General features: G+C 38.9%; 1 protein-coding gene and 1 pseudogene across 1 annotated transcript; one reads left to right on the forward strand and one right to left on the reverse strand.

Annotated features, from left to right (window-relative positions):
• Positions 1-3867: 3867 nt before the first annotated feature.
• On the reverse strand, positions 3868-5959 carry LOC134799798 (cytochrome P450 6B6-like; annotated as a pseudogene).
• A 3662-nt stretch (positions 5960-9621) lies between these two features.
• LOC134799799 (cytochrome P450 6B2-like) lies at positions 9622-11474 on the forward strand. The gene is made up of 2 exons (XM_063772207.1): positions 9622-11018; positions 11232-11474. The coding sequence occupies exons 1-2, from the start codon at positions 9650-9652 to the stop codon at positions 11399-11401; spliced, it is 1539 nt and encodes a 512-aa protein (XP_063628277.1). The 5' UTR covers positions 9622-9649; the 3' UTR covers positions 11402-11474.
• The last annotated feature ends 15680 nt before the right edge of the window (positions 11475-27154 follow it).

The following is a 27154-nucleotide window of genomic DNA, read 5'->3' on the forward strand; positions in this document are numbered from 1 at the left end:
CCGAAACCTGTTTGTTTTTGAGAATTTACTATAGGTATTATGCAAAATAGCTAGTGACTCTGCGAGCTGTAGATCTCACGAGCATAACTTAAAACTGAATAAATGTATGTATGGCTCCGCCATTTTGAAAATATCCAAAAACTGAATTTAGGTAATACAAAAAATATCATCGAACCTGCTTACACAAATTCACAAGAATCGGTTGAGGATTCCGGCCTGTAGAGGAAAACATCCGGACATATGAAAGCATTTTTACACAAGCCGAAACGCAGACCTTTTCTGGCGCTCGGTCAACTACCAGGCCGCGTAGCCAACATGCCAATCGCTTACGCTCCGTAGCGAATGAATCGCAACTGTCACTGTTGCACTAATCTGTGATAGAGACTAGAGAGCAGTGTTGGCCGAAAGTTAATGCGAATTGAAAATGTTGGCCATTAACCATTATAAATTGAACCTTAAACCGTAACGGACGATTACAGTTTACGATTCAATTTATAATGGTTAATGGCCAGCATTTTCAATTTGGATTAACTTTCGGCCAACACTGCTAGAGAGACACAAAGCGTTTCGTTGTCACAGCGCAAGCGATTGTTACCTTGGCTAGGCCGGCTGCTGTATATAAATAGGGAGTATTATTGCAATGTTCTGCCGCCAGAGTGCAGCACTAGTGCACATAGTAAACCATAGAGACTACGACATTGATGCATCAAGGCGGTTTGTTTACATACAGATGGCCTACAGCGAAACGCGAAAAACGAAATTTCGTTATCTGCTTCTCTATCGATTGAATAGGCAAGAGTTCTAGAGAGGCAGAAACAGAACTTTCGATTTTCGTGTTTCGCGGTAGGCCATGTGATTGTGCTAGTGACGCCCTCTACGCAGTTTTGCGTAATATTACCTATTTACTCTGGTATAGACGCTAGTAAAGATGTTTAATGGGGATAATGCATTAATATTGAAGACGGTCTAATTAGGGATTAGCCAGTCTATCCACTCAGAAACCGGCTTATCTCAATTATCGGAAGATTTTTCTTAATAGATTCGATAATCAGTGGATACCTATCCTAATTAAGAGGTGATAAAACTACTCAGACATCATCAACTATGTACAGTCAACTGTACAAATATGGGTGCACAAATCATCTCAAAAATATGTCCCATAGCTCTTATGTCAGCGAATTAAGAACTATGGGACATATTTTTGAATAAGTTGGCTACACCCATATTTTTACATTTGACTGTACTAGAAACTACTAGAGAGGTGTTTATTCAATGAGCATAGCGATTTTATTGTAATTTTAATTCTAAACATATTATATATTTTTACTATTTCCAATGATTTAACGATACATACAATGGTCTCATAGTAAAAGTTGCTCAGTATAATCCTAAAACCTCCCTGGCAACGGGAATGCAGTTATTTTTTTAGCTAACCTGTATATACATAATATTTTGTGATGTTCACATGTACCTAATGTTTTAAGCATATTTCAATAAATTTGTATGAGTATATTTTTCCAATTATGTGCAGACTGTCAATGACAAAGTAGGTAAATGATAATCGTAATTTTTGAGTCTCTGTCATCTCTGTCATGAGTTTTTAATTGCGAATCATTTATTTACAAACAAGATATAAACAGTGGTATTAATAAAAGAAATTAATAACTAGCATAAATCTAAAATAGGCCCTTGAGGCATTGTACCAAGGATGCTGGCGGCATTTCCTCGCTGTATCGCAATGCTGATACGTTGTGCGAGGTAGCCGCCAGCTCTTCGGTCACCAGTTACGTCAACCAGACGCGTCGCGATTTTTGCGAACAACTTATGCGCGCTAGGACCCCATGGACCTAGAGTTTTATTTCAACTCCAAACGGTACTCTCTACCGAGGCTCTTATATTTGTTACGTTTTAAAATTTCGTTTTAATTTTCAGTGCAGTGATTAAAATTTTTAGTTCATTGCGATTCATATCAGGGAATCGTGATATTGACCTTGAAAACATTTTACTTTAAACGTGTATCCTCTAGCCGCCCATATGTCCAACCTTGCCAAGCAAAATGAAATTTTATTTTGTCAACACAAAGTTCTAATTAGAATGGAACAGGAGACCTTTTTATAGGTCTCTGGGCGGCTAGAGGGTATGCGTTTATGCAATCATTGTTCACCGGCTTATCTCGATTATTGTTGCGTTTGTTATCTTCAGACGTTGTACATTTTTAGCACATTTTTGGTGCAGCGGAGTGGTGTTAACGGAATTGGTATAGATCATTCCAACTGAAATGATAAATTAAGGTTAATATTAACGTAATTGACGCTAATTAATCATTAGGGTTGAATTTGTTGATACTAATTGCGTTAACACCACTCCGCTGCACCGAAAATGCTATTTTAATGTACGATGTCTGGTTATCTTTGCCAGTTTATAAAACTGTAACGCTCCGAGATTGAACTGTCACACTACACTAGGTAGGTAATAGCTAGGTATATAATATACTTATGTACCTACATAGATGTGGCGCGGCGGTAATCTTTTTGGTTTAATAATGAAAATGATATAGGAAGCAAACGAGGACACGAATCGGCCGATAGAGGGATTGCAAGTGCGCTGCCGACCTTTAAGACGAAACAGGAGCTGAGTTTTAAATATTTTAGGTAAATATACCCGTCTCGCTAACGGAAGCGGCACCTAAAAGTAGTGCGATAAGGACAAGGCGAAAAATCCTGCGTAAAAATCTCAAAAATCGAGGTTTCGTACTCCTCTGTTTCCTCCTCCAAAACTTAACCAATCGTAACCAAATTTGGAAATCTAAATGATTATGAAATTATCTGTGTCGGACCGTTTTGCTTTTTTGGCTAATTGATATCAGTTTTGAATGCCACGCCTCTCATTGCGGCATAGTTAATTAGGCCATTTTGGCCATTTTTGAAGGGCTCTAGCGCCTTAAAAAACAAAAATATTAAAAAAAGCAAAACGGTCTGACACAGATATTGACAATATTAATCTGTGTTGAAAAAATCATTGCTCTAGCTTCAAAAACCACGGAGGTAAACGAGGAGTACGTTTGTATGGAGAAATGACCACTCCTGTTGGCTCTTAAGATGAGAGTATAATTTCTTGAAGGTTTGAAGGTCGTATCGGTCCGGAAATACCGCAGGCGACAGTTTATTCCACAGTTTAGCTGTGCGAGGCAGCAAAACGGTCTGACACAGATATTGACAATATTAATCTGTGTTGAAAAAATCATTGCTCTAGCTTCAAAAACCACGGAGGTAAACGAGGAGTACGTTTGTATGGAGAAATGACCACTCCTGTTGGCTCTTAAGATGAGAGTATAATTTCTTGAAGGTTTGAAGGTCGTATCGGTCCGGAAATACCGCAGGCGACAGTTTATTCCACAGTTTAGCTGTGCGAGGCAGGAAGTTTCTGGAGAAACGCACAGTTGAGGACTGCCAATCATTCATGGTGAGAATGGAAATATGTCTGTCAATGTATGGTTAAAATTATGCATCGATGTGTCTGCGGACCGATTTCCGGCCAAGACATCTACGATAGTATAGCCGATTGAATACTTTTATTTTTATCAATGACACCGGACGCATTTTTTTTTAGCATTAATCAAAAAATATAAAAACTACAACACCAAGCACGTAGACGCATGGTTGCATTGCACATTGCACAGCCAAGTATGAACTGTCTTAAGGGTAAAGTTCGGTCATACAATAATAAAGTGTCATTCTATAGAACTTGCTAATTATGTAAACAAACCGCCATATTGAAACTGTCACTGAATGATGATTTCAGTATGGCGGTTTGTTTACATAGTTAGCAAATTCCATAGAATGACACTTTACCTATGCGTCTACGCCTTTAACGTCTATGGGAGAGTTTCAGTGGCAATCCTCCCTGGATGACTTGTACGATGTTCGAGCGGGGATCGACCGGCGGCACACGCTGGGTCTCGGACGCCGGCGACACGCTGCACTGCTGCAGCACCGCTGCGAGCCCCACCAGCGACTGCATCTCGCCTAGACGAGACCCTGTAACAGAATAAGGAGAACTATAATTATTTATAGAAACTAAGCCACAAGACACATGGACCCTTCGTGAAACCGAGAAGAAGAGAGTTGACGCGTTGGAGATGTGGTGCTGGAGACGGATGCTAGGAGTATCGTGGACAGAGTTTCGTACAAATGACTCCATATTAAAAGAACTCGGCATCAGACAGCGCCTATCAACCACAGTGGAGTCACGCATTCTGACCTTCTTCGGCCATGTTTGTCGTCGTGGTAATGACTCCATAGAGCGTCTCGTAGTGCAGGGAAAAGTCGAAGGCACCAGGCCACGTGGTAGATCACCAATGAGATGGACAGACCAGATCAAGGCCGCAACTAAGTGCTCGGTTTACGAATGTACCCGGAAAGCTGCAGTCCGCGACGAATGGCGCCGTATTAGCAAGATCATCACTCATCGAGATTCGAAATCAGGTTCAACGAGGGTTGTCCACGGTTGATCATTACAGAGCTCCTTGGAATTAGCCATGTATTTTCAGGGTTACCTTACTAATTTGATGATGACTAGACTTAAAAGTTTATACAACTTACCTACACACGCTCTGGGCCCATCACCAAAAGGTAAATACGTAGTTGTGTCGCTTCTGCACTTCTTCGGGAGTGAATCGCTCCGGTCGGAATTCCCGCGGGTTGTCGAAATACTTCTCGTCATTCTGCAGCGCATCCACCGCGATCACAATTTTTACTCCAGGATCAATAGTCAGACCTAGTTGAGGGAATGTATAAGTCCGAACGCACACACGGTTTAGTACGCCCAGCGGTGGAAACATCCTCATTGCCTCCTTGAAAGCCATACCAAGGAACGTCATCTCCGCTACCGCGTCGTAGCACAACTTATTGTCATATTTTTGTAACACTTCATCGATCTCCGACTGGATCTTGGTTTGTGTTTCAGGATTGAATGCCAGTTGGTGCAATAAAAAGCTTGTAGCAGACGACGAAGTTTCAAAACCTGCACCAAAGAATACATACACTTGGGCAGCCATAATTTTGATGTCCATTTCCATGTCCACAATTACTGGAGACCCGTCAGCGTTCCGGTGCTCAACTGATTCTCCTACGATTTTTCCTTTGCTCTCCAATTCTAGGAGTAGATCTATGAAATCATTACGACCAGAAGGCTTATATTGTCTGTCTTCTCTTATAGTTTTCACTAGACTAAATATAGCATCACGAACCCTCGGATTGTCAACGTAAAGGAACGACCTTACCAGTGGAAAAAGTTGCCATAACATATGTTTGACTATGAGCGGAAGCGTGAAATCGAATATCATCTTGCCAATGTTTCTAAAAGCGGAGTATTCAATACCGAGGGAGTCGGTATCGACGCCAAAGCCGCAGGCTCCGATGAATTCTGTGGTGAAGCGCGCCATCAGCTCGCGCACGTCGCAGGTGTCGGAGCGGGCCGCGGCATCGCGCGCCACCCCCTGCAGGCGCTCCGCACACCGCACCACCAGCGGGAACATCGCCTTCAGCTTAGCGGTCGTGAACGCGGGCGTTATTCGCTGCCGCTGAAGCTTCCATAGATCTCCTTCCGCTTGAAACAAGTTCGCTAACAACGGCTCTATCTTTGGGTTTCTTCCTAGTCCCCGTTGATAGAAATGAGCGAAATCATTGTTCAATATATCCCTGACGATATCTGGATCTCGTATGTATAACTCTGGTGTGGAGCCCCTGTAGAAGCCGACTACTTTCTCGTTTGGGAACCGCTTGTAGAGGTCGTTGGCTACCTCTGTGATGCTTTGCCGCCCAATGAAGCCCTTATAGTTGTTCCCGAACAGAAACACCGGGGGGTCGTGCTTTACATTTCTCTTGACCCAATAGTCATGCTTACGGGTGCCGAAATAGTAGATGACTACAACCAGAACTGCTAGCAAAACAACGATCATGTTCACTACTTCGGTTCCACTTTAATAACTGAGTCAACAGATAAGGTCTGCAGTTTATTAATAACATAATTATATTTGACATAAAATTTAGTGCGTTGTCCATGATAACACGTTATTATGCATTATGCATTAATAATATACAGTGGAACCTCGATAACTCGAACCTCGATAAGGCGAAATCCTCGTTAACACGAAATAAAATGCCATTCCCTTCCCTTCAAAGCCGAAAACCTCCATAACTCGATTGACTATCCAGTAAAAAATTGACCTCTATAACTCGAAAAATAAAATTTGACCTTTATAACTCGAAAAAATAGGCGTATTGTTTTATAACGTCTATATCTCGAAGTTACTTATTAACAAACCTCTGTAACTCGAAAAAGACAATGAGACTGTACGTTACGGATTTGTATAATTACCTCTCTAAGACGAATTTTTCATACATTTTACCTCTGTAACTCGAAAGTCTCGAAATCTCTTTAAGACGAATAAAAACCTATTAGAACCTTCCTAAGTCGATGCTCTCCATAAGACGAAACCTCTTTAACACGAAGTTTTCGGCGTTTCGATTCGTGCTAACGAGGTTCCACTGTACCTATTGGTACTATAGGCAATTGAATCTGAACTAGTATAAATATAGTTTATTGATTTGTTACGCTTTAATAAATGTTTGTGCGTGTCTGTCTTTCTGTTTGTCTGTTACCTCTTCACGCTTAAACCGCTGAACTGAACGGATCTAGTTTTAATTTGGCATAGAGATAGTTTGAGTCCCGGGGAAGGACATAGGATAGTTTCATGTCGGAAGTCATCCCTGAAGAGGGTGAAAAGGGGGGTGGAAACGAGAAAATTAATTAATTGCCTGTCAATTGGTGTAAGCAATTAAGCATATTAGGCTCAAAATTATTGCCATTACATTTTATCCAGGCGCTATACTTACTCTAATTGCTGGAACTATACGTCCACGCGGACAAAGTCGCGGGCAAAAGCTAGTAAATAATACTATTATTAATAAAATAAATTGTACTTAGCTCTTATTTCTTCTTCTAGGGCAATCTAGGGCATCGCAAATATTTAAATTGTTGTGATATGAAGCCTCGTGCATGTCTGTTGCGGTTCTGTGGGTGAGTTGAACATTACAACTTATTCATTATCCTACGCTAATGTAAAACATTTCCCAAATGTAAGGGCTGAACCAAAATCTTGAAAAAGGAGTCTGTTGACTATTAAAATGGTGGACTTTCTTTATATCAGCTGACGGTGTTCAAGGTTTTTAGTAAGTGCCTGTGATTTTCTTGTTAATGAATCATCATTTGTTCTGTTTTCCATGTCTCTGTATTTCTGCCATCTTTCAACAGACGATTAAAACTGTTAGAACGCCATTTGACTTTGATCATTATTCTCTCACTGATATGTGTTAACTTGTTAAATATGAATATTAACGCCATCTACTCGAGAGTAGGCTGAAGGTTATGGCGCTATCGCTCGAAAAGATTGCACCATACCTTTGGCCTATAGTCGAGTAGATGGCGTTAATGGGTGTGTAATGATCGCTATAACAATAAATTATATATTTTCATTCGATATAACAACATATGGTATAATTTTGAAAGATATATCACTAAGGTAATATAATCAATAATGTGTATACCAACAAGAGGAATAATTTTATATTGTATAGTTAAGGGTAGATATAAAATAAATTTAATCTAACGATTACCCAATATAAATTATAAATGACATAATGTCTAGAGCTGTATAATATATGATATTACATACATTAAATATTTCGTCTATAAAATTATTAGCCGCTTTGCGGGGCTTCTATTTTCTGCTCTGAGGGACAAAAGATAACTAACGAACCTAACTTTTTTTTTTTGTTACCCAGGGGAAATCCGTTATGGATCCCACTGGCCCGGGAGCAGCAAAGTGGGTATGTCCGACTCCCACGGACTAAAACCCCTGGGGTGTTCCGCCGCGTGCTTTGTGGACGGGGTTTCGGGAACTCCAATGTAGACCTCCGATACGAACGAACCTAACCTAACCCAACCTAAAACAGCGGTTGTACGTACATACATGCTCTTCTTTGTTATGCGAGCCCCCCGAGCCGCCTTCTTCTTTAGATAGGGGGGTTCCTGTGTCTATTTTTTTAATCTATACCATACTTGATTCGACTCTCCAATATCAAATAATATGTCTGTAATACATAATAGCTAATTAATGTTATACCGAACCTTATTATAAAGTATGTGCGTTATACTACCTTAGCATTAGGTTGAAAGATATTATAGCAAATACCTTTAATACTGTATGAGAGATATATCTGATAAAAATATGTCATTCGTATGTATATAATCTAATAAATTATATCCGTTGATCGTTATATCGGCCAATAATATATCCATAGTTGTTATATACAGTGAACCGCACCCGGCGTTAATATTAATATTTAATAAGTTAACACATATATTAGTGAAAGAATAAGGATCAAAGTCAAATGGCGTTCTAACAGTTTTATCATCTGTCGAAAGATGGCAGAAAATTTACAGTGGCTGCATAATTTACTTTGACAATCCGTCTCTATGCACTCTATTTTCTTTGATAGTATATAAGTAGGTATATAATATATGTATGTTGTTTGCTCAATTACTTACGAGTACCACCTTGTTCTTAAGCGGAAAACAAATGGCCTCGTTACGATGACACGCCTCTATATACCTACTCCGTTTGTATACATCATGTACAGTCAACTACACACACTTGCATACATTTCTATCAATCATTAATCAATCATTGGCAATATGGGTACACGGTGTACAGTCGCCAACAGATATAACAGAGCGGCCGAGGTACTCAAAAATGTCTGAACAGGCAATTTAACGCCTTGATAATAGATGCGTGTTCAGTTATTTGTTATATATATTTAAGGTGGTATTAGTAGAGCTCAACCCTCTCGACCCTTTTACTCGATATCAACGTATTTACATATACAATTCATTAAAATCATCCAGGGAAAACATACTTCCAATCTTAAAAGCCGGCAACGCACTTACATATATCATAAAAAAATACAGATCTGCCGGAAATCTGTCCACATACATTATTAGCACAGTCAACGTCAAAAATATGTCTACACTCTTGCACCTTACTCCTTTGCAATAAGGCGAACAATGTAAACATATCTTTGACACCGACTGTACAAGCATAGTCCATGTACAATCACGCTCCGCCATTGTCGAGCCATTTAGGGTCCTAGCTAAATTGGTTGTTCAATACTTACGCTATGGAAAGTCCTCGGAGCGTGACTGTACATGCAGCAGGTAGAGATGAGATAGGTTTTAGTTCTAAATAATTAGATATATGAAATAATGACGGCAAAGTACCTATGCGTGATGCATATGTATAAATAAAAAATCTTTCATTGCGTTATGTAATCGATTATTTTTTATGATGACTTGAATTGACGTGGATTAATTATAATATAATATATCTTGTGATCAGTTAAATACCAGCCAATAATTTATATGGCATTCCAAACGCTATTAGAAGTCGGTTTTTTTCTATTAAAGATTATCAATATCAGAAAGCGTTTATCAAGGCATAATGCCGTTATCATAGAATACTTACCTTATGTTATTTATTATATGAATGTTTAGAACTTATCTATTTAGTCAGTTATCAAAGTGGAACCGAATGGTGAAGATGATCGTAGTATTGCTAGCAGTTCTGGTTGTAGTCATCTACTATTTCGGCACCCGCAATCATGACTATTGGGCCAAGAGAAATGTCAAGCACGACCCCCCGGCGTTTCTGTTCGGGAACAATTACAAAGGCTTCATTGGCCGGCAAAGCTTCACAGAGGTAGCCAATGACCTCTACAACCGGTTCCCAACCGAAAAAGTAGTCGGCTTTTATAGGGGCTCTACTCCGGAGCTATACATAAGAGATCCAGATATCATCAGAGATGTATTGAACAATGATTTCGCTCATTTCTATCCTCGGGGACTAGGAAGAAACCCAAAGGTAGAGCCGTTGATAGCGAACTTGTTCCAAGCGGAAGGAGATCTATGGAAGCTCCAGCGACAGCGAATAACGCCCGCGTTCACGACCGCTAAGCTGAAGGCGATGTTCCCGCTGGTGGTGCGGTGTGCGGAGCGCCTGCAGGGGGTGGCGCGCGATGCCGCGGCCCGCTTCGACACCTGCGACGTGCGCGAGCTGATGGCGCGTTACACCACAGAATTCATCGGAGCCTGCGGCTTTGGCGTCGATACCGACTCTCTCGGTAATGAAGACTCCGCCTTCAGAAACATCGGCAGGATGATCTTCGCTACCCCACTTCCAATCTTAATTAAGCTCATGTTGTGGCAACTTTTTCCACCGCTAAGATCGTTCCTTTATGTTGCCAATCCGAAAGTTGGCGATGCCATTTTTGATTTGGTGAAAACCGTCAGAAAAGATAGACAATATAAACCTTCTGGTCGTAATGATTTCATAGATCTACTCCTAGAATTGGAGAGCAAGGGAAAAATCGTAGGAGAATCAGTTGAGCACCGGAACGCTGACGGGTCCCCCATAATTGTGGACATGGAAATGGATATCAAAATGATGGCTGCCCAAGTGTATGTATTCTTTGGTGCAGGTTTTGAAACTTCGTCGTCTGCTACAAGCTTTTTATTGCACCAGCTGGCATTCAATCCCGAAACACAAACGAAGATCCAGTCGGAGATCGATGAAGTGTTACAAAAATATGACAATAAGTTGTGCTACGACGCGGTAGCGGAGATGACGTTGCTTGGTATGGCTTTCAAGGAGGCAATGAGGATGTTTCCATCGCTGGGCGTACTAAACCGTGTGTGCGCACGGACTTATACATTCCCTAAACTAGGTCTGACTATTGATCCTGGAGTAAAAATTGTGATCCCATTGGAGGCGCTGCAAAATGACGAGAAGTATTTCGATGACCCGCGGGAATTCCGGCCGCAGCGATTTACTTCCGAAGAAGTGCAGAAGCGCCACAAATACGTGTACTTGCCTTTCGGAGATGGGCCCAGAGCGTGTATAGGTGTGTTATGTAAATAATTAACTGAAATATTCCAAGTTTTTACTCGTATTCCAAGGATTTCTATAACCATCGGTCATGCCCTCGTGCAACCTGATTTCTTGGCCAGATCGTTGGTTCACCGTTAATGGAGACCTTGACAATAATGATAATGAGTTTGTATAAGTGCTCAAGCTTTGTATATCAACTTTTTGTATTGGCTCTAATGTGTTATAGGATCACGTCTAGGCGAGATGCAGTCGCTGGCGGGACTTGCGGCTGTGCTGCAAGAATGCAGCGTGTCGCCGGCGCCCGAGACCCAGCGTGTGCCGCCGGTCGATTCCCGCTCGAACGTTGTACAGGCCGTGCGGGGAGGATTGCCACTCAAACTCACCAATAGACGTTAAAAGAGAAAAGTGTCAAAGAACCATACGGATTACCTACTAGGCAGTTCAGGATATATTTGACCGCGAAAAACTACGAAGACATGACGTGGCGTTTGTTGTAAATATTAGTTTTATAACTTTTAATTATTAATAAAAAATACGTATGGTTCCATTGGTTACCCCGATAATTGCGGCTTGTGTCAGATGCGTGCTCAGATATTTGTGAGCACCTTGGTCGCTTCGTGGCCATAGGTATATTTAAAGTGGTATTAGTAGAGCTCAACCCTCTCGATCCTTTTACTCGATATCAACGTATTTACCGTAAAATGGGGTGAGTAGGCGCAAAACTGACATTCAAACCTCGATAACATTTTATTTTTACATATGCAAATGCAAACTAGGGCTTCCAAATACCGGACTTCTTTCAATACCGGTATTAATACCGAAACTGTCTTCATCAATACCGGGATCCGGGGATCCCGGTATTGACTATGAATCGCTTAACATTTTTGAGTTTTATTTAAAAAAGGCTCACTGTAACACCATATATCTATGTCCTTAGCTTAGGATATTAAACAATAATCGCCATCTGCAATAATAGGGAATATTACGCAAAACTCTGCATAGAGGGCGGCACTAACTCAATCACATGGCCTACCGTGAAACAAGACAATCGAAAGTTCGGTTTCCACCTCTCTATCACTCTTGCTTATTCGATCGATAGAGAAACAGATAACGAAATTACGATTTTCCCGTTTCGCGGTAGGCCACCTGTAAACAAATCGCCTTGATGCATGAACGTCATAGTAAAACAGTCAAAAAAGTGGTTAAGGCGTAGTATGTATAAGTTACTCTATGGTTTACTAAACAAATTAGTGCTGCACTCTGGCGGCAGAACATTGCAATAATACTCCCTATTATCATTTCACCCTCCAGGTTGGCAATCATTTTATCCGCCTTGTTGACTTCACCACTTTTACCGGTCACATTTTTAGTTCAACCTAATAAACCAGCCAACTATATCAAATTTGCAAATATAAATTCGTTTGCCATACTACAATTTCTTACTCATTTGTTTCCACTCTTTGATATAATTTTAAGAACGAACTATATTAATATCATATCCTGAACATCAGAATTCATCACCCAATATTTATCTATGCATATGCACCGATCTTGTTTCAATTAAATGATCTTGTTTAAGGCGTGCTTTTCCCGTACGAGCTAAGCGAACCAGTTTTTTGAATCCATCGGAAATATAAGAAACAATGTTTTAAAATTGTGAAAAAAATATATCTTATACTTAAGGATCTGGCAGATATGTTTTGGATCTCAAAAACATGATTAGATAAACTTTGCTCGATAGAAAAAAATTCCAAAGTTACGCCTTTTTTTAACAATAAATCAATCTCAGAGCTACAATACAAACTTTTTTGACTTGTTTTTTACATAAATGTATAGGTAATAAGATAATCTAGATGATTTGGATCACTTTGTCTCGGTAACATCATTAAAATAATTTCTATGTTTCAATACCTACTAAATCCGCAACCGCCATCACTCGCGAACGCACTTACGCCCTCTTCAGTCGCGCGGCAGCGCTTGTAGAGGACGGACCTGCGTCAGTATGTTCCGCGCGGTCACGTGATTTTACCATTTACAAACAATGGGAAACAAAGCATATGAAACGTAAGAAAAAGTCACTAAGTGCTATAAAAACACACTTTCTGATAACAGAAGCATCTAATACTTTACGAGGTGCTTGAAAGCGCCTAGCTTTCCTACATCAACAGTTAAAATATTTCAGTATTTTCACTAGGTCAGCAACCAATTTCAATGTAGGTAAATAATATTATATTCCTAGATAATATAATTGTGAGTATGTAAGTATGATATATTTACAGTATTTCACCTTTACTGATATACCTACGTCCGATCTGCAAAATGATTATATTCCTTCGTGCTCTTTGAGTCCTTTGAAAATCAGAAATTATTTATTTGGATTGATACAGTATGGGGATGTTACAATATATGTATAGTGTTACGCTTTTAGTATGAGGGTGCCGAAGGCGCCCGGCTTTGGATCGCATGCAACGCGCCACGCCCGTCAAGCGTGCAAATTCATCATCATAATCATTACTTTAAATAAATATAAAATGTCAAATTGAAATAATTGAAAAAATTACCCTAATAGGCATATCGCAATACAATTATTTAAGAACTAAATACATATCACTAATTTTAATATTTGACCACGGTCGACATGAATTAAATATAATTGAGAGTTCAAGGTGCCTACAGGCCGTTCATCTTGCGCTTGGTTGTATTAGTCTTGTTCGAGAAACTGAACGCGGTGAAAAATAGAGATAATACTCCTAAATTATCATCATATCATTAGATTCGTCATACTGCCTAGAAAAATTCATTCGAAGCGTGTAGTAGCACACACAAAATATCAAAAGTTATAAGCAAAAAAAGGGGGAAAAAGTAGAGATCTTTAATTTCCCCAATATCTCAAAAAGTATTCATATTATGGTGCGAGATGGGTGGGGGGTGCTCGACCAAATGTCATAGAGGGCCCCAAGACAAAACAAACTGCATTTAAAATTTTTCAAAATGGCCGACTTTATTTTTTATTTTTTTCAAGTTGGTCCGAGCGCGCTGAGATTTGGCATGGCGAAAGATATAGGCCTCTAGATTCCTATTAAAAAAAAAATTTTTGGAAAAAATCTAAGATGGCGGAATTAATGGTCATTTTAATTTTGTATGGCAACTTTTAAACGGTGCTAGATGGGTGGGGGGTGCTCGACCAAATGTCATAGAGGGCCCCAAGACAAAACAAACTGCATTTAACATTTTTCAAAATGGCCGACTTTATTTTTTATTTTTTTCAAGTTGGTCCGAGCGCGCTGAGATTTGGCATGGCGAAAGATATAGGCCTCTAGATTCCTATGAAAAAAAAAATTTAAGGCCCGAAGGCCCGACGGCGAAGCGTCAAGGCTCGCGAAGGCCGAAGGCCGAGCTCCGCGTTGGGCCGAAGGCCCGAAGCGTTACACGTGAGGAGGAAGTTGGAGCTGAAACACGACCCAATAGGAAAAGTTACGATTTCCCAAGCACGCGAGGTCGAAGGCCGAGCTGCGGGAATGAAGTTCTCGCATGCGGATCTTTTCTTTCTATCAAAAGTACAACTTTATTTATTTCTCCCTTTGGAAAACAAACTACTACACAACAATAACAACAGCAGGAATGGACTGGTACCAACAATGTGGGTTAGGTTAGGTTAGAACTGCGACCCTCACAGGAACAGACTGCTACCAGAAAAGTGGGTTAGGTTAGGTTAGAAATGCGACCCTCACAGAAACGGACTGCTACCAGAAAAGTGGGTTAGGTTAGGTTAGAACTGCGACCCTCACAGGAACGGACTGCTACCAGAAAAGTGGGTTAGGTTAGGTTAGAACTGCGAACCCTACAGAAACGGACTGCTACCAGAAAAGTGGGTTAGGTTAATAGTTACAACAGCACAAACAACAGCAACAACAACACGTCAACAACAGCACCAACAGCAAACAACACGCGTACCGCGAGGCCCTCGGGCCCCGCGCATAGGGCAAAATCTAGTTAATATTATTAAAGAGGAGAATATTTCCAATACAACATTATATACTTGCAGGACTGTATCTCCATTATTTATACTTTTTATTCAACGCTGAACACAGTCCTCCACGCCTCATTTTCGGCGTGAAAAAGCGATTACGTAACATTCAATATAATTTTAAAGGTATTAAATATTCATTGAAAATTAAAAAAAAAAAATGGTGTATTTAAAACATGTCAACAAATGTACTACTTGTAGAAATTTATCTTAAAGTTATTTAGGCAATTGTTAAATAACAAAATTTTCTCAAACTTCCTTCTTTATTGAAACCGAAAAAAAATTTATAAATAACTAGCGTTAAATTTTGTCGCTCTTCTCATATAAATGCTTAATAAGATCACATTATAAAAAAATTAATACGTTTTAAGACGCTATTTTGGGTTTTACACATTATTACGCGATCAAGATCATAAAAAAAAACATTTAGTAATCTTTACTAAATCAGATTATTTGTGAAGGGTGCGGAATACGGGGTGTGATTACATGGAGTTCAAAATAAGGCGGGTATAAGACAATTTTTTTTAATATTTTGTGTTATTCAGTCAGTTACGTGGTCTTTCACTATCGGCCTCATCTGAGAATTCAAAGTCGCTCAACGAGCTATGGAGAGGGCTATGCTCGGAGTTTCTCTGCGTGATCAAATCAGAAATGAGGAGATCCGTAGACGAACTAAAGTCACCGACATATACTGTGTGCATATTTATTTGCGTTATTTGACATCTGTCACTCACAACAGCAATACAACGTAAAATGTCTCGCACATCGAAATCACAAAGGAAATCAAATTGCACTACGAACGTTTACGTTCTACGTCTCTTTTTTAATTTTAGGGCTAGCCGGACACCACCTTTATGAATCGGTAGTCGTCTAAGTAAATCGATATGAATTTTTCATTTTTCTTTTATTAAAAATAAGGAAAAGGTGGATAATCAACTGTAAATATGGATATATTTATCGTCACCTAACAGACAACAAATTTGACACAGAAATAACATAAATAAACTTTAAAATAGATCCCCAGTTAGTTTAGATTTTGACGATGGGTGCGACCTACTCGGTCGGTGTATTAAATGCCTTGCGCGAAAACCATATAATTCTAGCTTTATTTAAATCGCAAATAAAAATTCATTATATGTCACAATTCGATACCTCAGTCTACGTGCCATCCAATCGTAATCGCTTGCTGTGACTATCGATTTGGGTTAGTTACATCTCTATACAGGATGTCCAGTAATTAATGGACAACCTTCTAACCATCGACAGGGCAGCTTAGGCTGGTCCAGAATATGCACTTATAGGTCTAGTAAAAGTTTCGTGGTTTTCGAGATAATCGCACTTTTGTCTTTTTTACTAGTTAGCACCATACTTCACTTTAAACACCATCTAGGCCATATCTTTATTTGTAGAAATGTAAATAGCATGTGTGATACCATTTTAGAATCAGTATTAGATGAACTATTTTTAAGAAAGTTGGCCACTCTGTTCTCCATACATTTTTTTTCACCACAAGCGACCAGACTTCTTGAAAATGTTATATATATATATATATATGGGCAGGCCACATTGCGCGCAGAGAAGATGGCCGATGGTGTCGAAAAGTGCTCGAGTGGAGACCACGGACTAGCAAGCGCAGCGTAGGACGTCCACCCACAAGATGGACAGACGACCTTGTTAAGGCCGTCGGAAGACGCTGGATGCGGGTCGCTTCCGACCGGAATGGAGGTCCAAGGGGAAGGCCTATGTTCAGCAGTGGACGTCTTATGGCTGAGATGATGATGATGAGTCAGTTACAACTTAATTAAAAAATATATAGTTAAGGAACGCTTCCCACGTATCCCCGACCGCCAGCAACACACCGACGGCAAGACATTAAAGATTATCTTCAGCGTCGATAGAAGGAATGCAGACGCACCTAACTAATGGAATAAACAAACGCACCCTCTGAAACAAGTACAGGCGCATGTAATGCATCACCTATTTTATGGCGGTTGTCAATTAATGCCGCTCCCACGGGATCGACTCTTCATTATCTTAATGGCAGCGACAGCATAAACGCTCCAGAAACTTCTCGTGGCCTACGTGACTCCAGACCACGCATCCCCACGGTTTCGGGATGAATATAAGCAGCCATCCCGACCAGCGGCGGGCAGTTCTCATCGAGTCCTCATCTAGTTCGCATCCAGCGACCAGGCTACACGTGAGCTCCAAATCGCTCGGTGTACCGGTACACCCTCGCGCTTCTAAACTATATTGAATTAAACTCGTAATTGTAAAACCAAATAAAGTAAATACCTCCTCATCGGTGTTTTATAAGAAGACCTCCGTTCTCTCAAGACACTTAACTGGTGACAGCGACGGGCGAGTCTCCCAGCAAGCAGCGGCTACACATCGTCGGCGCGAGCTGGAAGGTTTCAACCTGAAGAGATTCAACCACTGCCTTATGAAGACCACAGTATTCATCGCACTGGCGGCTACCCTGTGAGTTTTCCTACATTATCCTTTCACTTTCCTAATTACTTGTGTGCATTTCCACCATTTTTTTTTTCTTTTATTCAAGAGCCAGTATCTAATTATACGATTTAATTAATTTAACAACGATTTAATTAATTTAATTTGAATACGAATTAATTAATTAAAAATGGCATTAAACCATACTACGATTGAGAAATATTTGCCCAAATATGAAGGTGATAGGCAAACTCTAGATTTCTTTTTAAATCAAGTAACAATGTTAGCAAGAGCAGCAGATGCTGAAGCAAGGGCCCTGTTTCCAATTATATTAAAAAGCAAATTACGCGGGGAAGCAATTAAAGCAATTGCTCACATGCCGAACAACACTGTTGAAGACATTGTAAATTCCTTAAGATCTAAATTTGGTGACTCTAGAAGTATAGAACAAATACTTTCTGAAATCACTCGCATTAAACGGTTCCCTAACGAAACTGCACTCGGATTTGCTGATAAAATAAAAGAACTTTTGTACGCAGCTAAAAATAAAGCCGATTCTCCGCAAGCAACATCCATTTTAGAGAACGTTTGCATCGACCAATTATGTAAACACTTGGATATTGCGACCGATCGATTAATCCATTCAGCACAACACACCACTTTTGATGATGCATACAATCAATTAAAACACGAATTGGAAGTACATCCGGAATACTTCCAAAGAAAACAAGAAAAATCATTTAAATATAATCCAAAATTCAACTATAATAATAAAACCTTTAATCAACATCCTACAATAAAACATAATTTTAATCAAAACCGTGTTACTCAAAATCAACCACCTAACCAATTCGCTCAATCATCTTACCCTAATCAGCAAATAAATAATAACAACCAAATGCAATGGGCCAACCAACCGAGACCAACTCCAGAACAATGGCGGCAAATGTACCCGCCTAAGCCCCAACCCCAAAGATTGAACGACCATTTAGATAGCGACATCTCTATGAGAACCGCAACTAGTAGGCGACCTATAAATAGACCGCCAAGATCACGACCGGTAGAAGTTTTTAACACAGAGATAACCACTAATGAACACAACATAAATAATTACAGGAGCAATTATGACTCAGATGATGGCGATATTTTTTTTCAACAAACAGGACCACAAAACGAATTGACGTAAAATTAAATTATTTAGATAAAGATCATCTCCCATACATTACTATAAATGAATGGGGAGGAAAAATCTTAATAGATTCTGGTAGTAATAGGTGCCTTATTGGATCATCAATATTAAAGTCCAATAAGAATTATAATGAAATTATCGATAAAGAATTCACAATTACGACTGCTCATAGTAAAACAAAACATCGTGGAGCTATTAATTTAAAATTATACCCGTTAGGCGAAGACATAGAACATGAATTTCTGATCTATGACTTTGACCCTAAATATGCGGGAATGATAGGATGGGACCTGATTTTTAAGCTTAACGCTATAATTCACCCAAAAAAATGTGAACTTATTATGCCAAACAAAATAATTCCAATTAGTATAGACTATCCGGAGAAGATCTCAAAAATCGATCCGCTCTCGGATAATCTAATTACGTGTGTATCTAACAAACCGGACGGCGAATACTTTATCCCTGAAATCGGGACAAACACCGTCCTCATTAATTGTGCATTCTCAGTGATAGATGGCAAATATAGATTAGGTGTCACAAACCTAAGCCTTAGGCCGCAAAAATTCAAAAATAATTTTGATAATTTCTTACAACCGATACCGAATGGATTAAAATCAGTGTCGGAAGTATTGGACAATGTTAAAATAAACAAAACGGAAGCTAGTAAATTAACGATTCGAACGGATCACATGAATATGGAAGAAAAAGCTAAAATTACCAAGTTAGTACACGAATTTAAAGATGTGTTTCATACGGGTCAAGAGCCACTTACCTTTACCCATACAGTTAAACATAAATTACGTTTGACAGACGATACGCCCATTTATGTGCGCAATTACAGGAAACCACCAAAACAACAAGAGGAAATAGACAAACAAGTTAACGAGTTACTTAAAAATGGCATTATTCGTGAGTCTAATTCTCCTTGGAGTTGTCCTGTTCACATTGTACCAAAAAAACCTGACGCATCCGGTAAGGTTAAATGGCGTATGGTTATAGACTATAGGCAATTAAACGCAAAGACAATCGAAGATAAGTATCCTTTGCCCAATATAGAGGAAATATTGGATAAATTAGGTAGAGCTCAGTACTTTACTACGCTAGACCTCGCGAGTGGGTACCACCAGATAGAAATGCACGAGGAAGATATCGAAAAAACTGCGTTTTCAACTAACCATGGACATTGGGAATTTTTACGTATGCCTTTCGGTTTAAAAAATGCTCCGGCTACATTCCAACGGTTAATGGATTTAATATTACGTGACCTCTTATATAATACATGCCTCGTATATCTAGACGATATAATTATTTACTCAACTTCGTTGGACGAGCACATACAAAAATTAAGAAAAGTATTTGAACGCTTGCGACAACATAATTTAAAAATACAACCAGATAAGTCTGAGTTTCTTCAAAAACATGTAGAGTACTTAGGACATGAGTTAACACCTAACGGTCTAACACCTAACCAACGCAAGGTACAAGACATAATTAATTTCCCAGTACCAAAAACCGAAAAAGAAATACGATCCTTTTTGGGATTAACAGGCTATTATAGGAGATTCATTAATAACTATGCTCAAATAACAAAACCATTGACTAAATGCTTAAAGAAACGCGCCAAGATTATAATAGATGATGAATTTTTAAAGTCAGTACAGAAATTAAAAGAATTAATTACCAACGAACCTATTCTAAAGTATCCAGATTTTGATCAACAATTTATTGTTACCACAGATGCTAGTGACATAGCGTTAGGAGCGGTTTTGTCTCAGAAAGAAGATAATGTCGAAAAACCAATCGCTTATGCATCTAGAACTTTATCTGACACAGAATCTAAATATTCTACAACGGAAAAAGAGCTACTTGCGATAGTTTGGGCTTGCAAACACTTTAGACCGTACTTATATGGTCGTAAGTTCATAATTTACACCGATCATAAACCTTTAACTTGGTTAATGTCTTTAAAAGACCCCAATTCTAGGTTAACTAGGTGGAGACTTAGACTAGCTGAATATGACTTCGAAATAAAATACAAACAAGGTTCTATTAACTCGAACGCGGATGCTCTGTCACGGGTAAAAATTAATTTTAACGATAATGAATCAATATTAGCTCAGAACGGTAGCGACATGGATGAACAAATTAACTACAATGATAACCGCGAAGAAATCCAAACACAGCACTCACAAGATGACAACATACACCAGGGAATTCCTATTATAAATGATGTCATAAATAAAAAGCCACATCAAATTTATTTTAAACTACACAATAAATTAGATAATATAAACGTACGAAAGGAAGACGGTAACGAAATCATAGAAGTTAGCCTGTATACATCTAAACGACCAGGAGAAGCACTCAGGAAACTTGTACGCGAGTATTTAAAACCAGGTATTCACTATTACGCTTTCTTTTATGTAGATGAATTATATCAAGAAATGGTAAAGATCCTCACTAAAGAACATAATTCTCAAATTCGTATAACTCGTTGTACTGAAATAGTGGAGACCGTAGTTGAAAAGGAAAAACGAATCGATATCATAAAAAGTTATCACGAAGGAAAAACGAATCATCGCGGTATTACCGAAACTTTAATGCATATTAGTAGAAAATATTGGTGGAAAAACATTATGTCCGATATCCGCGAATATATTAATAACTGCTCTATTTGTAAGGCAGGCAAATACGAACGGCATCCAATGCGTCCACCAATGTTATTGCCACCAATAGCTTTGCGACCACTTAATCATATCTTTTGCGATGTTGTCGATATTGAAGGCAAGCTTTACTTATCTATAGTGGACGGATTCTCTCGTTTTGCAGTAGTTAAAAGATTAAAAGATAAAAATAGCTCAACAGTTATGTCAAAACTTCTTTCTTACTTTGCACACTATGGTGTCCCTGCAGAAATTACAACTGACGCAGGAAAAGAATTCGCACTACTTAAGGAATTAGTTAATTTATATCACATTAAAATTAATTTCACTACGCCTTATAATCCAGCATCACACGGGATCGTTGAAAGATTCCATTCAACTTTGAGAGAACATTGTCGATTGCTTAGTGAACAATATAAAAATAAACTACCGCATGACGATAAAATGAAACTCGCATTAATAGCATACAACAGCTCGATACAATCAGACACAAAACTAACGCCACATGAAATCTTATTTGGTCATATTGAAACAGAACCTTTGTTTAACTTCCTCCATGATTCACAGTTGTTAAATACTCTATTGGAAAAACATAGAGAACATTTAAAAACGGTTTACGATTGCATATACAAAATAAAACGGGATGCTCAAATAAAAAGAACAGACGAATATAATAAGAATACAGAATTACCAGCCCCAATAGTCGAAACTCACGAAAAACTTCCAACCACTAATAAACAAGCTAACGTATTTTGTACTCGCCGAAAAACTTACATTCGCGACACAAAAGCCCCAAAAATATATTTGGATAGTCGAGGTAAACGACGTGCAGCAAATAAACTGAGGCCTGTTGTTGTTGCAGGTTCCTCCAAGTCCAGGGTAGTCAACCCTACCAAATCAAGAAATTAGATAACCCCAATGGCGTGTACCTTGACAAAATAGGACCAATTGCGGAAGTAGAAGGCTACAAATATCTCACCAAAAGATGCAACCTAACCGAAATCCTTGACACTCTTAACAAATTAATGTCCAGTAGAGCTAGTAAGGCTAAAACTGAAGATTACCACATTAACAATCTTTATACGCATTTATTAAAAAGATTAACAGGTTTAATGAACCAAAATGTTGGTCGATACAAACGCGGCCTTATTGATGGTCTTGGAACAATAGTAAAATTTATAGCTGGAAACCCTGATGCGAATGATTTGAAAGAAATTAATAATAACATTCAAACCCTTACAAATAACCAGAAAACATTACTTAACAACTTAAACGAAACTATTAACAAAGTTGACATAAGGCTTAAAAGCATTACGAAACGTTTAAACTCTATATATGAAATAAGTTTTACTAATAAGGAAAATATTGATATTTTAACTACTTTTATATTAATGGAAGATATAATTAATATCTTAGAGTTAGGCATAACGTTAGCTAAGCCAGGAATACCTTGTAAAGACATTTTTGAGGAGGCAAACAATGTAGAAGTCGATCGTATTATGGTTTACATTGTTAGTAATGTCATACACTTTGTTGCAAAAATAGCGGAAATTAAAGCTAAAAGTGGTAATGCATACAATCTCATCCCTTTCCCGACTCATGATGGTCTAATCCTCGAAATCCAAAAACCTTCAATCCTCATTAAAAACTCATGGTACGCCTACCCAAGTGCTGAACAATGCAAAGCTAAGACAACCATGATGGTCTGCAAACACGTTTGGTGGAAGGACTCCAATAAAACACCTGACTGCATCCATCAAGCCCTGCTCCTCAAAAACAACCACACGTGCCTTACGACGAAACTAGAAGAAGAAGAAGTTATCACAACTATAAACGACGGCAATTTCCTGTTATACTCAAGAAAACCACAACGAGTAACCATCAATTGCAATGAAACGTTTTACGAAGTCATCCAAGGGCCATATAAACTACACCTTAATCCCGGCTGTGAACTACAGATGGCAAACCTATATACTAAAGTGATCTCGAAAGCCAACAATCTATTCAAAGAAGAAGTCCAGCAGATACAGATGCACTTAGAACAAAAAACAGACAAGATCCAATATACAGATGAAGACTTACAAATATACCTGAAGCCATTAGAATCAACAATCAAATCAAACATACATCAACACATTTGGATACCCAGCGTGTGGAGCATAAGCATATTTTTGTGCCTCATCGGGTGCGCCAACAATTTATTGTTACCACAGATGCTAGTGACATAGCGTTAGGAGCGGTTTTGTCTCAGAAAGAAGATAATGTCGAAAAACCAATCGCTTATGCATCTAGAACTTTATCTGACACAGAATCTAAATATTCTACAACGGAAAAAGAGCTACTTGCGTAGTGATGGGTAGGACATCAATCTAAAATGAGTTTGTATGAGTACCTCATTTTCTAAAATGAGGTGTTACAATGTCTTACTTCAAATGAGGTGAGGTACTAGCATATATTCAGCGTCGACTATTCCATTAACTCCAACGGCGACAAAAATATTTAATGTATATACATATTTATGTATTCATCACTTCCTTTATAAATAAATAAGTAGTAATATTTAATTGGAGTGCAATTCTGGAGGTTAAGAATAGAACTTTTAGGAGAAAGATAATTTTAGAATCAAACTAAGAACATAAAGTACCTAACTTAATTTGCTGCTTTTATGAAACTTGTTCTAATGTAGCTCTTTTTTATTGTTAGATTGTTTAGACCTCCTCCTTGCTACTTGATATAATTTTAAGTATAATAATCACTAGCGACCCGCCCCGGCTTCGCACGGGTTAGCAAATTATACACCTAAACCTTCCTCAAGAATCACTCTTTTGATAGGTGAAAACCACATGAAAATCCGTCCAGTAGTTTTTAAGTCTATCGCGAACATACAAACAAACCCACAAACAGACAGACGCGGCGGGGGACTTTGTTTTATAATATGTAGTGATATATTTCATAAGTACCTATTAACCATAAAACTACCACATTTTTAACAAACTAAGGAGAACAAATTCAATATTTTCACTAGTCATTATTATATAGAAGTGACTAACTTACCACCTCAGATAATTTAACAGTAATATCATCAATATGATAATAAACAAAGCACCATTCGCGCCTGCCGCACCGGCTACATTTACACTTCATTTTTTCATGCAAAAGGCACCAAGGAAGATCCGCGGGTATATTTACTGGCAAAAACTATGTCCATATTTTGTTATGATTATAAGAATTATCACTAGGTATTAGAGAACTAAAATTAACTAGGTAGTGAACGAAGTACGAACAAAATAAATATAAATATGTCATAATCATAACTTGACAGTTCGAAGTCGTTTGTTTACAAAGAATGTTAATAAAAAGTATTGCAAATTCAAATTGGTATAATTTACATCTACATTTTTATTTTACCTATGAAAATTATACTTACTTTTTATTTAATAAACTTGAAACTTATTGAAATTATCATAAATTGTGTACGCTACCGTATTATATTTCAATAATATTTAAGTTACTTAAGGGATTTCTGTTTCTAAGCAAGCTTCGTAAATGCCCGCCTGGTATACAGAGGGCGTACCGCGAACCAAGTTCGTCATGTTGCCTTCCTGTCACACTTACGTACGAATTTACAAGTGCGACAGAGAAGCAACACGTCGAAATTCGTTTTGAGACTGATTTCTCGCGCCATTTTGACACGTAAGTTAGGATCAAAAAGGCGTAAGATGTATGAAAGCTTGCAGCGCTTACGCTTGTTGTCTTTCGTGTTTAATTTTTAACGTATTTTCGGTGGTGACGCGAGGCGATATTGAAGTACGGCGCGTGTCTGTCTCACTCCCTCTTTGGGTATTTCTAATTCATTGTTTCATTTTGAAAGGATTGAGGTGTTCATGTCACAGAGAGGCGGTGAGTGGTACAAACTCAATGCTTTTCTCGGTGGACCTTTTGTCGTTGCAATAAGGTTTGTAGTTCGGCAGTTGACAGTGTGGACCATTACGTCCATTACTCGTTTCTTCATTTGAGTTTTGAGTGTCGGCGAGCGGGTGAGCACCTCGAGCGCCTCGCGCGATCCAGGGACTCTCTTGCGAGGTTATGAGGAGCGTATGAGTTTTGAAGGTCGCGAGTGAAATTGAAAGGATAAGAGTTTTTTTAAATTTGAAGTGTGTGAATGATTTGTGTGGCAAGAGGTGTTTGTGATGCGCGCGAGTAAATGAGTAAAATGAATAGAGGAGTGATGTAAGACATTTTTGCGGTATGAAGTACTGCGACAAATTAACAAAATGAGTGGTACAAATGAGGTGCCTCACGAGTGAGCGACTCAACACTATACTTGCGATAGTTTGGGCTTGCAAACACTTTAGACCGTACTTATATGGTCGTAAGTTCATAATTTACACCGATCATAAACCTTTAACTTGGTTAATGTCTTTAAAAGACCCCAATTCTAGGTTAACTAGGTGGAGACTTAGACTAGCTGAATATGACTTCGAAATAAAATACAAATAAGGTTCTATTAACTCGAACGCAGATGCTCTGTCACGGGTAAAAATTAATTTTAACGATAATGAATCAATATTAGCTCAGAACGGTAGCGACATGGATGAACAAATTAACTACAATGATAACCGCGAAGAAATCCAAACACAGCACTCACAAGATGACAACATACACCAGGGAATTCCTATTATAAATGATGTCATAAATAAAAAGCCACATCAAATTTATTTTAAACTACACAATAAATTAGATAATATAAACGTACGAAAGGAAGTGCAAGTGCACCCAACGTCGCAGCAGCATCGAGAACACGGGCGTAACAAGCTACACCCTTAGTTCTCTCTTAAGGGGGGAGGAGTTAAGGAACGCTTCCCACGTATCCCCGACCGCCAGCAACACACCGACGGCAAGACATTAAAGATTATCTTCAGCGTCGATAGAAGGAATGCAGACGCACCTAACTAATGGAATAAACAAACGCACCCTCTGAAACAAGTACAGGCGCATGTAATGCATCACCTATTTTATGGCGGTTGTCAATTAATGCCGCTCCCACGGGATCGACTCTTCATTATCTTAATGGCAGCGACAGCATAAACGCTCCAGAAACTTCTCGTGGCCTACGTGACTCCAGACCACGCATCCCCACGGTTTCGGGATGAATATAAGCAGCCATCCCGACCAGCGGCGGGCAGTTCTCATCGAGTCCTCATCTAGTTCGCATCCAGCGACCAGGCTACACGTGAGCTCCAAATCGCTCGGTGTACCGGTACACCCTCGCGCTTCTAAACTATATTGAATTAAACTCGTAATTGTAAAACCAAATAAAGTAAATACCTCCTCATCGGTGTTTTATAAGAAGACCTCCGTTCTCTCAAGACACTTAACTATATATATAATGTACTTAATAAAATGTAGGTACCATCGGTGCGCGAGTTTGACTCACACTTAATTGATCTCGGCGAGCGGGTCGCGGGACGCGCGGGCGGGGCTTCACGGTTTGCCGCGCACCTCACCCCCTCAGATTCGTTGATGAGTCGAATCATATCGCCTTAATTAAATGGGCAAGTAATATTCTTGATACAGACGAATTTAATCATTTTAATGGATTTTAAACGGTATAATCGGCACATTTTCCTTATTTTTGAAAATACCGGGATCCCGGTATTGCATAAAAAAATACCGGTATTGAAAAATGCGATTTCACAGACGGGATCCCGGTATTTCGGGATCCCGGGATCCCGGTATTGGAAGCCCTAATGCAAACTGAATGGTGTATTAAGTGTTCCGGACGTTTGTATTTTAGTTTTTATTTTATTTTGGGTAGT

This window comes from Cydia splendana, chromosome 19 (genome assembly GCF_910591565.1).
Source record: "Cydia splendana chromosome 19, ilCydSple1.2, whole genome shotgun sequence".
In the NCBI taxonomy this organism is placed as follows: domain Eukaryota; kingdom Metazoa; phylum Arthropoda; class Insecta; order Lepidoptera; family Tortricidae; genus Cydia; species Cydia splendana.